General features: G+C 40.5%; 2 protein-coding genes across 2 annotated transcripts; one reads left to right on the top strand and one right to left on the bottom strand.

The window, feature by feature from the left end:
* Positions 1-2781: 2781 nt before the first annotated feature.
* On the bottom strand, positions 2782-4830 carry htr1aa (5-hydroxytryptamine (serotonin) receptor 1A a). Its single transcript, XM_022191225.2, has one exon. It carries the CDS (start codon positions 4483-4485, stop codon positions 3202-3204), a length of 1284 nt encoding a protein of 427 aa, XP_022046917.1. The 5' UTR covers positions 4486-4830; the 3' UTR covers positions 2782-3201.
* A 2890-nt stretch (positions 4831-7720) lies between these two features.
* rnf180a (ring finger protein 180a) lies at positions 7721-16886 on the top strand. Its single transcript, XM_051950864.1, has 4 exons — positions 7721-9442; positions 13565-13805; positions 14732-14857; positions 15600-16886. The coding sequence occupies exons 1-4, from the start codon at positions 8465-8467 to the stop codon at positions 15803-15805; spliced, it is 1551 nt and encodes a 516-aa protein (XP_051806824.1). The 5' UTR covers positions 7721-8464; the 3' UTR covers positions 15806-16886.
* Positions 16887-16995: the final 109 nt, after the last annotated feature.

The following is a 16995-nucleotide window of genomic DNA, read 5'->3' as shown; positions in this document are numbered from 1 at the left end:
CACAGCTAAGAAATATACTCTGCTCGGAGCCTCACATTCTCTACGTGCTTCTCTGAGCCTATCATAAGCCCAGAACTTGACCAAAGGGTCACAGGTATGAGATTAATTTCCCCGAGAGCATTGACACGTGAAATACTACAGCAAAAGTCATCAGATGGAGAACGGAAACTCAAGTTATGAAAAAAGACATGGTTTTCATGTCTTCCTCCCTCCAGCTCAATTTTCTCCAGACACAATTTGACACTCTGTATGATTTGCTATGCTTTTATTATTATTATTATTCAATCAAAGCTTGAATGCTTTGTTACATGCTTTGAAATTAGGTTGAGATTATGTAGATTTTATGACTGTCTGATATGGAGGCCTGATTTAGTTTATCATTAACATTTGGCATGTTAAGTACTCTGCCATTGAGCTTCCAAGTCCATTGTAAGATTGCAACTGCTGTCTGCAAGTTTCTTTGTTTTTTTTATTAAGGAAAATTGTGTCAGAAATGAGTAAATGTTTGTTTAGCTGTGTTTACTTGATTAGCAGCTTCAGAGGAAAAGATATTTGATTTACTTCCAAAAATAGCAACAAATCCTCACAGCTGAGAAGCTGACATGAGGGAAAATGATCAATTAGCGACTATCAAAAAATTGCTGCACAATCATTTTCTGTCAGATGACTATCTATTAATTTGATCACCATTTCAGCTAGAGTGCAGCTACTTTTAATGTAAGTACTTATTACTGCTCATCACTGCATCACATAAAGCAGAGATACAATCTTTATTTCATAAAATCAAAAATGATTTTTGAACTGTAATGAAAGGATTTTTTTCTTTTCAAACTCAATTAACTAATCTTCTCGGAAGTACACTGTAATATGATATCCCATGGCTGCAAATACTGCTGCTGGTGCCAACTGAGTTGCACTTTATTGTAATTCATCACTTTTTAGTTTTTAAGTATAAAAGGCTAACATGTTGTGTTGTCATTACTAAAAAATAGCAGAATTATTTGAAGTGTTTGCTTGTCAACAGTCTCAAGTTAAGCATCCATAACTGGTACAATGAAAGTTAGTTAAAGCAAATGGTTGGCAAAATTATGGAATATAATTTAATCATATAGGTTTGTTTTGATATTTTACATTAAATTATAACATTACACAGTATTTGTGCAGTTTAAATTTGTGTGTATATATATTAATTATAGCGACAGTCTTATTAGATTTTTTCTTTTTGATTCATTTTTCAACTATTTCAAACGACTTTTTCTCCATGACAAATACATCCACAAATGAAAACTGCAAGATGGAGCTGCAAGCCTATGAAGAAATGTAACAGTTTGAATCTTTATCTCAGACTTTTTCTTTTGTCGAACTAAATTCAGCTCTAAAGATCAACATTTCTACATGATTTATGATATACTTGTGTAAATGATTTGCACACATATAAAAACGGTTTATCTTACATTCCTCACAGATTTGTTCATGCATGTGATCATATGTCATTTAATGCGATCATAGCTGTATTAAGAGGTTTATCAGTCTTTCACTGAGTGTTAATACTCCTGATTCTTCTCTGGAGTATATGAACACTCCATTATGAGGCTTTAAATACCACTTAAAGAGGTGAAATAGTGGTAAAGGCAAGTAAGAGTGGTGGATTAGTCAAGCTGTTTAAAAATCTAAAGCTTCACCTATATAATAAGTGAAAGTCATGTTTGTGGATTAAAATAAATCAAACAAGTTGTCATTTTTAGGTTTTCTCCAACGAAACACCACATGGTTTTGCCAGAATATATTTGCTTGCCACAGGTGTCATCTCTACATTGTCATGCTGCGGCTCACGTTCCTGCCTGTCTTCAGCTGGCCCGACTGACCCATAATTCCTTGGGCTTGATGTGTTGCCATGACAACACGCCAGCTCGCCACCCGTCTTGTATTGTATAGCTTGCAGGGCCTCAATGGGGCTTCTTCCTGAAAGTTGTTTTTCCTCCTTTCCTCTTTTCATGTCTGACTGTCTTTATCTTTCTATCTGCTGTAAGTGGATTTGCATCTGGGATTTGTTTGACGGATGCGAACGGTTCTACACAGAGGAGGGTTTCCTGCAACTCTTTGCGTTATGTGGTCTATTTTTCACAGTAACCCTCCACATTATGAGATAAATTCAGGACAGTTTTTGTCCCTTTTTTATGTTGATGTTCTAACAATGCATTTTATAGTCAACTCTTACGGAGAAAGACATTTGTCCAATAATCTGATACTGGAGGGGGAGAAAGAAAGTGTTCAATACTCTCCCTTGATCTTTCTCATGAGCAATCTTTCTGTCACGTTCTGTTGTTGTGTCTGTTTTTCTCTCACACACGAGGGACAATCTTGAACTCAGAAATCGAAAAATGGAATGGGGGAGGTCTGAATAAGACAAGAAACAGACAGAGAGGGGTAGACTGAGAGCATGTCATCATAAATGTAATATCAGGCTCCACTTTAGTGGAAAAAAAATGCCCATCTGCTTTTGATTTCAGCTTTGAGATGGATTTGATGGATATACAGCAGTCTTTGTTCCACATCTATGTGCTGATTCCTTCCCCCCTCCACCCCCAACAGTGTGGCCTGCCAAAGCAAACTGATGAATTGCTTTGTTTTCTCAATAACACAGCAAATGATCCACTCCTTATTACGTGTATGAAGATATATGATGACACAGGGACAAACTGATGTTTCATAACAGGCTTCTTGGCCTCTTCTTAGCTCATGACTGTTTCTTTAATTCTCTAAACAAACACTGAGTCAATATTTCTTAATGACAAACTTTGATTGCTTTTATTGTTTCAGTGCTACAAAGCTCGTGGCATGGGACGGAAATACCCAGCGTGCCTCATGATAAAAATGCATGGAATCAGCACATGACACGTCTTGCATGGCAATACAACGATGGCTACAGTCGCATATAGGCTAAATAGTACTGTAGCTACAACACTGAACAAACATGAGCTTGTACATTAAGAGCAAAAAGTTCCTGTCTTGTCTCATTTCATGGTTGGGTTTATTACTATTCTTTTTTTACACGACCCTCATACGCACACCTGAAAGTCCCTGAATAAAATAGTCTGTATGTCATATTTTTTGCTGTTTCTACACAGTCATTGAACATTTCCTGCTGTCCTTTTATTTGCTCCACGTTTAGTTAAATGTTTGATAAAACTGTGCACTTTTTTACGGTCTGTGGAATTTGCATTTTATGATCTTCTTGAAAGCACTTTGGAAGTCTTTGTTGAAGTAGGCATATATGATGGGGTTGAGGAGAGAGTTGGAGTATCCCAGCCAGTTTATGACTGCACCCAGCCACTCAGGCATATAGCAGCTCTCTGCACAGAAAGGCAGCACCAGCGCAACGATGAAAAAGGGCAGCCAGCAGAAGATGAAAGTTCCCATGATGATCCCGAGCGTTTTCACCGTTTTACGCTCCCGGGCCAGTGCAAGCTTCCTCTTCGCCCCCGAGTTCTTCTCGTTCATGTTTTCGTAGCCGTGCGAGGACGACTGTGGGGTGTTGGGCAGAGGCAGGTGCGTCTTGGAGTTACTGATAACTTCTATGATCTCCAGCGACTCGCCCTCGTCTCCATGCTTCACCGCGCCGTTTACGCACGGAGAACTGGTTTTGGAGTCGTCGCCGCGCTTCCAGCCCTTTCCTCCGGCCTCCCCGTTGGTTTTCTTGTGGAAGATGGCTGGAGACACGGCCGAGCACTTGTCTGACACTTTTGCCTTCTCGGTTTTCTTCACTGTCTTTCGAATCCGAAACCGAGCAGCCCTGAATATTCGCCCGTACAGGACCAGCATGAGAATGAGCGGAATGTAAAAAGCCCCAAACGTGGAGTAGATGGTGTAACCCGGGTCCTGGCTGATCATGCAGGCGTCGGGGTTCGCCCTGTCTTCAGCGCTTCTCCAGCCTAACATAGGCGGAATAGAGATGGAGAAACCAATTAACCAAGTGACACTAATCAAGAACGCAGCTCTCCTGGGTGTCCGTTTATTTACATAGTCAATGGGGTCTGTTATGGCCCAGTACCTGTCCAAGGCGATTGCGCACAGATGTAGGATGGATGATGTGCAACACAGTACATCCAGAGAGATGAATAAATCACAGATCTCCTGCCCCAAAGTCCACTTGTTCAAAACCTGGTAGAGGGCTGCCATTGGCAGAACCAGCACCGACACCATGAGGTCTGTCACTGCCAGGGATCCGATCAGATAGTTGGCCACATTCTGGAGAGATCTCTCCAGGGCGATGGCTGCCACGACGCAAGCATTGCCAAAAATGGAGCAGAGGATGAGGGCCCCCAGAAGCAGAGAAGTGATAATTTGATAACTCAGCACCAGATCTGGCTGAGACCCAGACCCTGTGCCATTCTCACCCCCGTCCCAGTCGCCAACCACTTCCACCCCATCTGGGTAACCGCTTGTCGCGTTGCTGTCGTTGCCGCTTGCTGTTATAAAATCCATAATGTGGCCACACTCAGAGCGCAACTTTCCCAAAGCAGTTGGGGACACACGAGTGGACAGAAAGGCAGGAGGCAGTCAGCCCGTCAGACTGCTGCTGCTGCTGCTGTGCGCTTTACCGAGTCCATCGGAGTTACCGAGTTCGTGCTGTCGCTCTCAGGACGCATGACGCAGGCGTGTTTGTGAGTGTGTGTGAGGGAAGCTTGTGTGTGTTGTAGCCCGTGAATGTTGACAGCCGGGTGCGCTCACTGGTACTGCGAATCATCTGAGCTCGGTGACGCCGTGAATTCATTTATACCAACAGCTTTGGGTACGTCAGACCGGGAGGAGGTCGCCCTGGAGTTTTGTGCCTTTGCTCTCCTTGTTGCTTCGTTTTTCACTGCAGACAGCCGATGAGGGTGCACAGCTCTGTACTTTCTTTCCCCCCCCTTGTCATTTATTTTACCCTGTGGACTCACTGACTACAGCATTCTGTGGATTTTCTTTTAGTTTAGCCTTCATCTGAACCGGTAAATGTGAGCCAGGACTAATTTTAACGGATTTATTACAAAATAGCAAGATAGCCTGTCACTAAAAACCAGCAAACAAGGCAAGTCTGTCGGTGGAATACCTCGAGTGGACATATTAACCGAGAGAAAAATCTTTCACGACTTCAAATGAACTTTTCCTTAAAGTCAGTTTCATTGGAAACACATTTCATCAGGTAAAATAGCTCAAATAGGACCAAAAAACAAGCATTTACAGATGCAGTTTTGCATTTTGAACCGAGATGGAGGGAGAAACGTAAAACCTCCAGAGCGCTGGGAGCGAAAGATAGTTTCAGGACCAGAGACAGCTCCTCCACAGCCCAGAGAGGAATACGGTTGTCATCTGCTGGCCACAGCCGGTACTGCAACCAAATGAGGGCTGCTGCTCCATCTGTGCTCTGGGCTCAGGGAAGGGTTGGGCTCCAGTGGGAGATGATGGTAGGATAGTAGGATGGCTGAAGAGAGATGATGACCAAACACCTCATGTGTGACAGAGACATAGCGAGAGGGGAATCCCTGGCAAACAGCAGTGACTTTTCTATTTGAATGTATTTGAGCCAGCGATTAATGCCAGCAGTGAGCCTGAGGAAACACAGACAAACAAGGGTTATTTTGCAGGGTGAAGGGAGGGAGGAGATTTCTGTTATGTGGTCCAAGTATGGAAGATAATTTAACTCAAAATTCAAATGATTGAAAAAGAACTTACAAATAAACAATGACAACAATAACTATTAGCCTATCATAATCCCCCAGAGTCATATCAGGCCTTCAAAATGTTGAAAAGGAAAAGAAATCTGTCAATTGTGGATTGCACATTTGAAAAATGATATAAATTGAGACATATGAATAGCAAAAATGAAGAGCTTAAATGTAAAATTTAGATTTAAAACTTTAAATCGGGATCTGCAAAAAAAATTATTCCTGCTGGACAGTGTCTCAGAAAACTGTAACTGGGAGAATCAGTAGTTACAACCATCAGTGTAAGAGTTTTAGCCTTTTGTGTCTGTGGCATCAGACTGTATATAAAGATGGACTGTGTGTTAACCTTCACTCTCATTGGCTGCCTTGAATTTGTCTGACACTACTTATGTTGCGAAAGCCCAGTAAACAGAAATTATTCTTTTGCAAAGGGTTTATTGAGGTATTTTTATATCAAAAATTGCATTTTTGCAAGTTTAACCACAGCAGTTCATTATCAGGAAATTTCTTCAAGTCACCAGCACTAAGTTCAGCTGGACCCAGTTTGTGCCTTTCCTGTATAACTATTAATTGAAGTCACAATTTAATCTTCACAAATCACAACTAGCACTGTTTGAAAAATCCCAAAACTGACTGTTGAACAGTATTTATCAATGTTGAGAAGCTTTTTTTTTCTGCAAAATTCTGGGTGTTGAATCAGTTAATTTTTCCAGTTAGGAAGTTTGAAGATTGTGCCTGTGAATGTGTGCTGTTTTAAACCCAAAATTAATAATCAAACTAGATTCACACATGAAATAACCTCCTAAAACACAATGACGCAAGTACTAGGCTCAGATCTTCTTTCTGTATGATGTTTCCCGTGTGTGTGTCAAATGACATGCCGTAAACAAAGAAAGCTCCATCCAAATGTTCATAGTGCGATGTTGTGTAAGGATGCTTGAAAACAAATACTCCCCTGAGTCTTCATACAAATTGCAGTAAGCAGAAAACTCCAAAATCAAATCAGTATTTGATGTGACCCCTCTTTGCCTTTTAAACGGCACCAACTCTCCAAGGTATCCTTGAACACAGTTGTTGTTTAAGTTACTTGGCAGGTGGGCAGCATCTTTGGAGGACTGTCACAGTTCTTCAGTGGATTGAACTGTCTCCAGTACTTTGGTATTTTTATATAATCCCAGACTGACTCCGTGATGTTGAGAGCATTTAGCATCACAGAGACACACTCAAGTGTCCAGGCTGTGCTGAATAGAGAAACCAAAACACAAGCTGTGGAAGTATTTATGGAACTATACATACAATTTTCTACTTTAGACAAACAGCTAAAAATGAGACATATAGCACATTCCAGCAAATCTTAAATGGCAGGTACAATTCAGTGCTTTTATTACATTAACTAATGAGGGATAGATAAAGGATCAAATAGGTTCATGGGCAGCAAACAACATCAGTAATAGTACAAGAATGATGCAAGAATCTGACAAAGCAAACCGGCAAAAGGCTGTGAAAAGACAGCAAGTATATCTATTCTAAGAGATGATTAGAGAGTGGAAAACAGCTGAGGTGGGTGTGAGGAGTCAGGTGACTGAAACATGGAGCAAAGTGGGATGATATCTATGCAGTGGATGGCAAGTGACAGTATACAGGGGTGTAATGGCAAAATTAAACAGGGATATGACAATTACACCGATAGGCTTCTTTGAATACAATGACATAATCAATTCATCCATCCATGTTATGCTTTGAAAGGTAAAATTGTATATTGAAATGCATAAAATCATTATTGTTTTGTTATTTAACTTTGAAAACATATCAGCCTGTTATATTGCAGAAATTTCTATATAGTTACTGAGATATCCACACATTTAATCGAATTAGTCAGCAGATTCCATATTGGCCTTAATTAAATGTAACCCTTAAAATACTGGTGTTAATAATCCCATTCATAAAGCTCTGCATCTAAAAAGAAAAAAAAATCATATTATTAATACACTCGTTTACCTGCTACTTCATGTCAAAATAGCTGCTATGAAAAAGGTCTATTATGGATGTCTCACATTGTTCTTTGGCCTTTCTCTTTATTCATTGCACTAATGAATCTGTTATTCTCTCATTATTCTTTATTTAGAAGCATTAAGTATACCTTTTTGTAACAAAGTGCAAGTGCTGCTATCTTTCCCTCAAAAACATTTCCATTTTTGTTGGGTCTAAAAGGTACACAGGAGGCCCTTGATAATAATGCACCAGTAGAAATGAAATCACATACAGGTATACACACAAACACAGAAATGACTCTGTGCTCTGCTTATCAACCAGTGAGTGGAAAAAGCTGACACCATGGTAGTGGACATGAGAAAAAGAAACAGTGCTCTGGCTTTTTCACCTTATTTTTGTGAGTTCAGTGGTTGCATAGTGGTGTGTTTTCTATAGGTCACTCTGAACAATAGTGAGGCCATGAACAGTCCACCTATTGTAATGGGGCTCACTGCAGGGACTTTGTCTTTGTCAACAGTGTGGAATGCCCCAGGGGGCGAACAGGGGCAGGATAGGCCAAGCCAGAGAGCCGCACTGCTCACCTCCTCTGCGCTGGAACAGTCCCCCTAGCTCTTAAAAAAGGAGCTTGAATCTATACATCCAGAAGAAGTGGGAGGCAGAAAGAAGAAAGAGAGATGGATGACAGCAGGGGAAAGGCGAGGCTGTCTGGTTGAAGTGGCATCAGATGTGCTCTGCTGGTGACTGAGAGGCTTGAAAGTGCCATCATGAGCTCCCGTGTGGGAGCTTCTGGTGTAAATGGCTCAAGCAGAGTTGGAGGTAGTGGAAGTGAGGATGCCAGTGAAGAAAACAGTAACAATGAGGCTCATGCTTCGTGCTTTAAGGTGGCGAGGCCTGTTCTGAGGAGTGCGGATTCGACCGGAGAGGGACATTCGAGCAGCGTGGAGCAACAAGCAAGGCCTGCCCTACCTGGGAGGAAAGCTTTTAAAAAGACCTGCTGTGAAAACAACAGAGGAAGATGGAGAGACGGAAACCAAGACAGGAGTGAAGAGAGACAAAGTGCTGAACATTTAGGAGGAAAGCAAAGACAGAGAGCAACAGAACAAGCTCAGACACACAGAGAAGGATCCCAGGCTAGACAGGGAAGCACTGAAAGTTTATCCAGCAGTAACTCTGACATTCAATTAAGCAGCATTTTGGAAATTGGAGAAGGATCAAACAGCCTGCAGAGAGGACACACATGTCCAAGACATCAGTGCAACGGCCACACTCGTACCGTCTCTTCCAGTGTAAACTCTCGCTCTCCTCGGCCTGCTGTCCGAACCAGGTCTTCACCTCAGAGAGTCTCATCCAGGTCATCTGCAGGGGACTTACACAGCTTCTCACTCACTTCATCCAGAGAGCAAGATCCATTCTGGGTGGAGGTGAGAACAGGGGCAGCAATCGGATGTTCATCACAAAGCCATCACTGTCAGACACACCTCCCGCCTCTCACCTTTCCAGAGTTAGGGGAGGAAGAAGAAGAGGATGAGGAAGATGAGGAGAACGTGGAAGATGGTGAGGAAGGTGCCAGTGGGGTGATGGAGGTGATGAGTCAACCCATGACCTCAGCAGTGGTGCTGCCTTACATTCCTCATGGAGAGAGGAGGATAAGTAAAAGAGAGAAGAACAGGATCAAAAGTCTGAGGAGGAGGCAAAGGAGAAGAGAGAAGTGGAGACAAACTCAACAGCAGGAGAGCAGACAGGTGAATGACACTGTATCACACTGGTACCGAAATCAGTGTTATTTCACTGAATGTTTTGCCAGTGATTCAAGGATTAGGATTTGTATGCAAAACCAGAAAGCAGGATGACATATTTTATCATTAAGCAAATCAAACTTCTCCTGCATCTGTATCAGCTTGCATTAGCAGGATGCTTCATGAGGAGCATGTTGAAAAGAAACCTTCTTTGGTCTTTAACTTTGGCAACATTGTGGCTTTAAGAGATTTTGTGGATGCAGCAAACTGTAAAGCTTCTCAAGAGGTGCCCTGAGATTTATAGTCAGGCACTTCAGCCTTAAATTACCTAATCGATCCACTTAAAGGCCTATTTATGTTTTAAGATGGAAGGCTAATGTGAAAAATAAAGTAAATCCATGTGCACATAAGTGTGTGGCACAAAACAACAAGCACAAAAATCAGACTTAAATATTGCTTCACTGTATCCATTTGTCACTGTTTTTATTTGTGGCACTGTCAGTGTTTGACTACACGTTTCTGAGCGTGTGTCTGTTTTATGTTCATTTCGTCTCGAGTCTGACTCCCGACAGCCATATCAGCACCCAGCTCATTTCAATAGCCATTGTGTGTGTGGTTTAAAGTGGGGTCACAGCTGAATTAGTTGCATGATGAGGCTTGGGCAGAGAGCCCTTCAAAACCAACCACACAAAAGAGCAGATTCTGTTTTGATTGGCTGCTGCAGCTCTGCAGTCATGTCGGTAGACTGAAATGACTCAGACTGTTGTATTACAGAAAACAGATCAAAATTAGCTGTATTTAGACTTTCATAATATCAGTTTCCTAATTCTATGTTCCCCTGCTGAATATATCATTTTTAGCTAAGATTCTTCCCTCTCTGGCTCACTGGAGTAGGTGTGTTATTGACCAGCTGTGCTATACAAACATAGTACCCCCAGTATCAGGTTCGTGCAGGTATAATTGAGTCCATTATTATGTGGTGGATTATATCTGTGGGAGGGAACTGATGCAACTATGAGGAAAATGCATGAAAGTGTTTGTGAATTAAACAAACAGGATTTGACGTGCTAATATGTGAGCTTTAATAATGCTAGTCACTCTGTATTTATGCTAAGCTAAGCAAATGACCTCCTTTCTCAGTATGATACACAGACCCTTGAGAGCAGTATTGATCTTCATAGTTAACTTCCAGAGAAAAAATTAAGCTTATTTGTCCAATTAGATATTCCTCTACTTTCATTTATTTGGTAGGAAACTGAATGAGTATCCTTGCTCATTTATCATTACCAAGCCTAATGTATGGTCTTTTCTCAGCTTAACCCAACTTTATGCCTGCAGAGTTGCATTCAGTCTCACTTGGGTAAAGATAAGTACAACCACAGCATTTTTGCTGTAGCCTCTGAACATCATTGCTGCATTCGGGACTCATTCTGTCTGGTCAGCAATAGCTTTTCTCTTATTATTATTATTTTTTTTTTTTTAGCTTTGTCTGGATTGAACCTTCTGGTCACAAAGCCTGGTTTATATTTTGGAAATGCATATTTGTTTCAGCAAGTGAACAGTTTTAGTTGTTTATCCCCTGCCCCAAACTGTTTCTAGAAATACTGCATTCATGCAATTTTGCCTTCTTGGTTTGTTGAAAAGATAGATTTCATCTATCCACTAGAATCTCATTTGACTATCTGAGTGCAATGTGATGTGGTACTTTTGAATGCAGTATACAGCAGGATGAAGGTACGGTGGGAGTTATTGTGCACTAACAAACCAAAGGAAGTAATTTTTCCCTGAGGTGTGACTAGTGTTGGCCTGTTTCCAACTTGGCTTGTTTGTACAAAAATTGATGTGGTTTTTGCTGGTATATGAAATTGAGCAAAAACACATATTGTAATCGTAATATAATTATTATTCTGTCAAATTTAAACAAATTACATCTTTTGGGGGGTATTGGTTTAGGAGCTGTAGCAGTGAAATCAAGCTCCAGTCAGTTTGAGTGGTTAACTGGATGTTTGATCCACAAAAAAGTTGGCTTTATTGAGGTAAACTTTACTTCCGTCGGTTATAGAATGAGCATCTTTATTTAGGCGTCTCCTTCCCATTGTAGCCACGACAAAGCTGCCATGTTACGGTGCATGTTTCCAGGGGAGAACCTCGGTGTCTGTGATTACCTGGGAGCGCTCTGTGTTCTCTTCTCTGTGTTAATGGCACACCTTGGGAAGCAGGGCTGGTGCAACAGGAATGTCCCTGGAGGTTGCCCTGGGCGAGAAAGTGGTAATTACTCTGGAAACACCCCCTAGGCTTTTCTTTCTTTTTTTTTTTGTACAGCACTATAGATTTAGACACCAATCCTTCAGAGGGGCTGCCAACACATGTCTAATGTCTAAGAAGGAGGTGGGGGGACAGAAGAAACCCCAGATACTGTTCTCAGAATGAGTTTTGGTACATCCACTAATGTGACTTATAGATGGGATTTGGAAATGGGAAGTTGAGGATGGATTCAGGTGCAGAGACTCTTGGGAAGGAGGGCAAGTTGATGATTAAAAAATAGGAAAAGACTGTCTGTCTGTCTGTCTGTGGGTTTAAAATAAATATTTTTTTCTTATTGTACTGTTTACGCATATCTCATAGTGTGGGCTATATGAAAAAACTTAGATTTAGGTGGTAAAGCCTGAGATATATTACTTTCCTGTTTCTGTAAAGTGAATGGAGTTTGTATTAAGGCCATTGGTAGGGTCACATTGTTTTCTCTAACAAACAGGGTTTATGTTTTACTGCGAGACTCGAGAATATGTATGTAGGTAGACAGTTCACTCCACTGAACTCACACCTGACACCCTCATGTCCTCACACATCTCACTGCACCGTCCAGGTGGGCGTCAAAGAGGTTTACACTCATCAAAGGGGATGGAAAAAGAGAAGAGCATTTCAAGCAGGATCTCAAGAGGACTGCAGAATAAAAAGACATTTTCACATATATTTTACCTGCCAGCTGGTAGAACGACATCTTGTAGTGATAATATATGCTTAACATCTTCTATGTGAGGGGGTCAGATTTCTGGTTTGCTCTCATTAATACAGTTACCTGAGGCAAGGAGTTGATAAAATACCTTTATGAGAAGGTCACTTCATGTAGGCATGACCAAGCAGAAATGGTTTTTACAATGAAGATAAAGCAGAGGCAAAAATCTCAAGAAAACTTTTGGCGCATTTTCGTTGATAATCATACTACCATTGCAATTTTTAATCTTTTTTAAGGGATAACATTACATAAACATATATTTGCTTGCAAATTAATGTATATTGACAGTCAATAGAAACTTTGAGGTAGAAATGTACGCAGAATTCTACTTGTAGGGGGGTTGTAATTATTCATTGTGAATTTACTGATGATCTAGTGCTCTGGTAGTTGAGATAATGATGAGTTGTCATTTTGTCATGATTCATTGCACATGGGTTGGTCACTTTGCAAAAGTGAACCAAATACACACCAAGCAATACTCAGTGAGTATCTGCACAATTTGAAAATGGGTTTTGAAGGCCTATATAAAGGCCCAAAAAAGGCCACCATTGTGAGTCCAGTGAACAGCATCATGCCGCGTCTATCACATGAACAACGTCTCCGGGCACTGGGTATGGTGGAGGCCGGTTTGAGCTACAGTGATGTAGCCAGGCGTATGGGCTGTTCCCAACCCACAATCAGAAGCCTGGTCCAAAGCATGCGCCGACGGATTGCTGCCTGCATCGAAGCAAATGGAGGCCATACTCGGTATTGACTGTTGTGACTTTGTGTTTGGCAGGTGCCGTTTTCTTTTGTGAAATTCTTTATTTTGAAATCATTCTTGAAACTTTAGATTTTTGTTTCTGTATGCCAATATGCTAAACAAATGATTCATATGAAGAAAATCCAGTTTCGGGCTTCAAAATAAAAATTATGTTGAAAAATATGGTCTCAAAGTTTCTATTGACTGTCAGTGTATTTGTGTTTGATTGCCTCCATCAGCATTATATGCATGAGTAGAATGTCTGAAGTCATGCAAGGAAAGATGTTTGCTCTCATGTAGCCTGGAAGTTGCTTGATTCTTAATTATCATTAGGTGTCTTCTCTAATTCTGGGTTTTTCTCCACCCTCAGAGTTCAACAGGGAACCAATCCAGCAGTAGCAGCAGCGAGGACGACGAGGGCCTGAGCGCCTGCGACAGAGAAGGTTACATCTGTGCTGTGTGCTTGGACGTGTACTTCAGTCCTTACATGTGTCATCCCTGCAACCACATCTTCTGTGAACCCTGTCTGAGGACGCTGGCTAAGAACAGCCCCACTAACACCCCGTGCCCCCTGTGCAGAACCATCATAACCCATGTCTTCTTCCAAAAGGGTGAGATAATGAGCAGAAATGTGATTATTGTGCAAAATAACAACAATCAGAAAGATGCATCAGTTCTGACAAACTATAGTCACTTTTATGCTACACCATTATCAGCATTCTAGACTGAACAAAAGATGTTTGTTTTTGAAGTACAGTCAATCAGAAACAGTAACTGCCTTTAAAAATGATGACACAGGAGACATAGTATTGCATATATTACAGCTACATGTGGTTCCTATATTTGTTGCTTGTCATGCAGATGACATCTAAGCTGCAGATTATTGTGAGAGCCCAGCTGCAGTGGTCCCACAGGGAGCAGAGCAGACCTTTAGTTCAGTTCTGACCAGATGAGTCACAGAGACTGAGAAGACAAAATCAAACGCAGTCTGAACACTTTCATTTAGTGCGCTCTGATGGAAATAAGAAGTTGTACTCCTTTTTGGTAGAAAACATAAAAAGGAGAGATGCTTCTTTTTTTAACCAGTGAAAAATCAAACCCTTACACTGTACATAATCTTTTACAAGACAATGTCATGCAAGGCACTGTAATAATGTGTGTTTTTGCATTTATAGGACTGCATGTACTGGCAGCAGTATTTTATGTAACCTCATGACGACTGCACACTGATTACATACAATGTAGTCTGATTTGGACAAGTGTATGAATAAGTAATGAACTTTTGTGAATCACGTTGGCCTACTTCTAGATATATGTGGCAGAAAGTGAGCAGCGAGGATGGGATGGTTATGAGGACTGTAGAAACACTGAGGGCTCTTGTTAATGATTAGATGACAAGATTAGATTCTTGTGTTGATTACCAGAGCCAAGGTCATGCAGAAACAGAACAGGGAGAAAATTAGGATGGCTAGTGATGCAACGTCTGATGTGTTTTTTGAATATGCTGAATAAATCTGTCTCTTTGTCTGTCTCGCAGAGCTGAACCAAACGGCAAGGACGTTTTTCCCAAAGGAATATCTGTCCCGGAAACAGAACTTTCAGAAAGCAAGCTGTGCCAAGTGGCCTCTCCCGAGCTGCAGGAAACTCTTCCGCATCTTTGGTGGCAAGTTTTTAAGTTCACATACATAAGATCAATAGTTAGACAAAATACCAGCAGCACCTAAAAATATACTAATTTGGAATTTGAAACACAACTATATCTGCTCTCTATTTAAACCACAAGCTCTTGCATTTTTATGTGCTTAGACAAAATTGCTTTCATTTGCCAAAGACTTCTCCAAGGGGTGACTAGTTTGACATTTACCAAAATTTTGGCATTATTAGTCCTAAATGCAGAAAAATCCCATCCACCAAAGAAATGTTTGACTACCCACCCCACAATTTTTAGTTTAAAAAACCCACAAACATTCACATTTTTAATGTTATCTTTGTTTATTATGATATACATATTGTATCATAGCCTCTTCTATCAGGTGTGTAACTCTGCTGAATAGCAAAAATAAGGTTAAATGTTAAGATATTAACCTAATTGGCACAAAAGAAAAAAATCTTAATCAGCCCCATAAGGTAAACAAATTTAATGTGTTTTTCATTGGTGGTAAAATCCTTTTTATACCACTGAACTGCCAATTTCCCAAAACTATGACTGAGAGTACGATCTCCCTTAACAGTAGCTTGCCATTCTGGTTCATTTCTCATGATGAAAATTTTTCATCTTGCAATCTATCGTAACTCACGTGAATCTAAGTGAGGCAGGAAGTGTGGAAATAGTATGTAAATCAGTTCTATTAAATTTTGGAACATAATTTTTAAAAAGGAATCCTTTTTTTTTTTTTTCAAATTAGGCTTCCAAAGGCAGTCCAGTCCTATTGCCAGACGCCAGTTCCCCCATGGAGGAGGCTACCGTATGGACGCCATTGACTTCGAGGATGACTCTCGAGGCTGGCGATTCGACATGGACATGGTCATCATCTACATCTACTCAGTCAACTGGGTCATCGGCTTCTTCATATTCTGCTTTCTCTGCTATTTCTTCTTCCCTTCTTTTTGATAGAAGCAATTATGGGGCAACACAGGCAGAGGAAAGATGAGGGTAAAGTAATAAAATAAGGAATTAAAGATGAAGCAGAGGGCACTCTTATATGTAAGTGGAAAGGAGGAGCTAAGTTGTAGAGATTAATGAGATACCAATGAGTAAATTTCAAGCAGGTGGGATGGTGGAGGGAAAACACCAACAACAGCGTGCCAGCTTGTTGTCTCTCATTAATAAATACCTGAAATGGGAAAATGGTGTAGGGCATGTTTGGGAATTCAGTGTTTTGTGTTCTCTGTCTCCACATGATGCACATGTAATGTAGATTGTACAACATGTCCTGTCCCTGTGTGGAGAAGAGCTGTTGCAACAGCTCTTAGCTTGTAGTGTTTCACCTACAATATCATCCCATTATGGTTTTAATTAATGCTAGACTGCTCCTAGTCAAACTATTTCCATGATGTATAGTGACAAATTCATTAATAGGAATTTTATTCAAGAATGAATTGAATGGAAAATTCCAAGTTGCTGTTACTATAACTGCACAACTTAGACCCATGACTAACGGTTCATTGCAAGATGTGCAACTGACAACATAACATATATTTATGCTTTTTTTATACGACAATCAGTATTTTTAAAATGATTTTAAAATGCATTTTCAAAATAATAAAGTCATTTGGAAGGTAGAACAAATGCATGTTAGCACTGGGAAGATTTTGAGAGTTCTTGTATTTTCTATCGAATAAAATTTAGAAAGAAACACACAGCTGCAGGTATGTAGATGTGGATTTTAAAGCTTTAAAGTGAATTTCATGTTTGGTAGTATACTTAGAGTCTTCATATAGTTTGGCATACTTTTGCGATGGCAAAGAAGTGCACGTCATTTATGGGTCATTAGTTAATGTTTGTTAACTTATTGCAAACAAATCAGCTTTACACACTTAATAATATGTTGCAAATCATTTTCTGTATCATATTTATGCCATTGGTTAGTGAGAAGATAACATTTACATGTTATTTCATTTTTCATTATTGAGATCACAAATCTGTAAGCTAGGCCTTTCTAGACTGAAAGCAGCAAATAGGTATTAACAAATGATTTATCCGGGGGGGGGGGGGGGGGGGGGGGGGGGGGGGGACTATAATAATCTGCAATTATCATATATTTGTTTTCTTTTAATGTACATTACTTGTGTCTAAATATG

The sequence above is a fragment of the Acanthochromis polyacanthus genome, chromosome 7 (genome assembly GCF_021347895.1).
Source record: "Acanthochromis polyacanthus isolate Apoly-LR-REF ecotype Palm Island chromosome 7, KAUST_Apoly_ChrSc, whole genome shotgun sequence".
Lineage (NCBI taxonomy): Eukaryota > Metazoa > Chordata > Actinopteri > Pomacentridae > Acanthochromis > Acanthochromis polyacanthus.
This window is presented reverse-complemented; position numbering and strand designations above follow the sequence as displayed.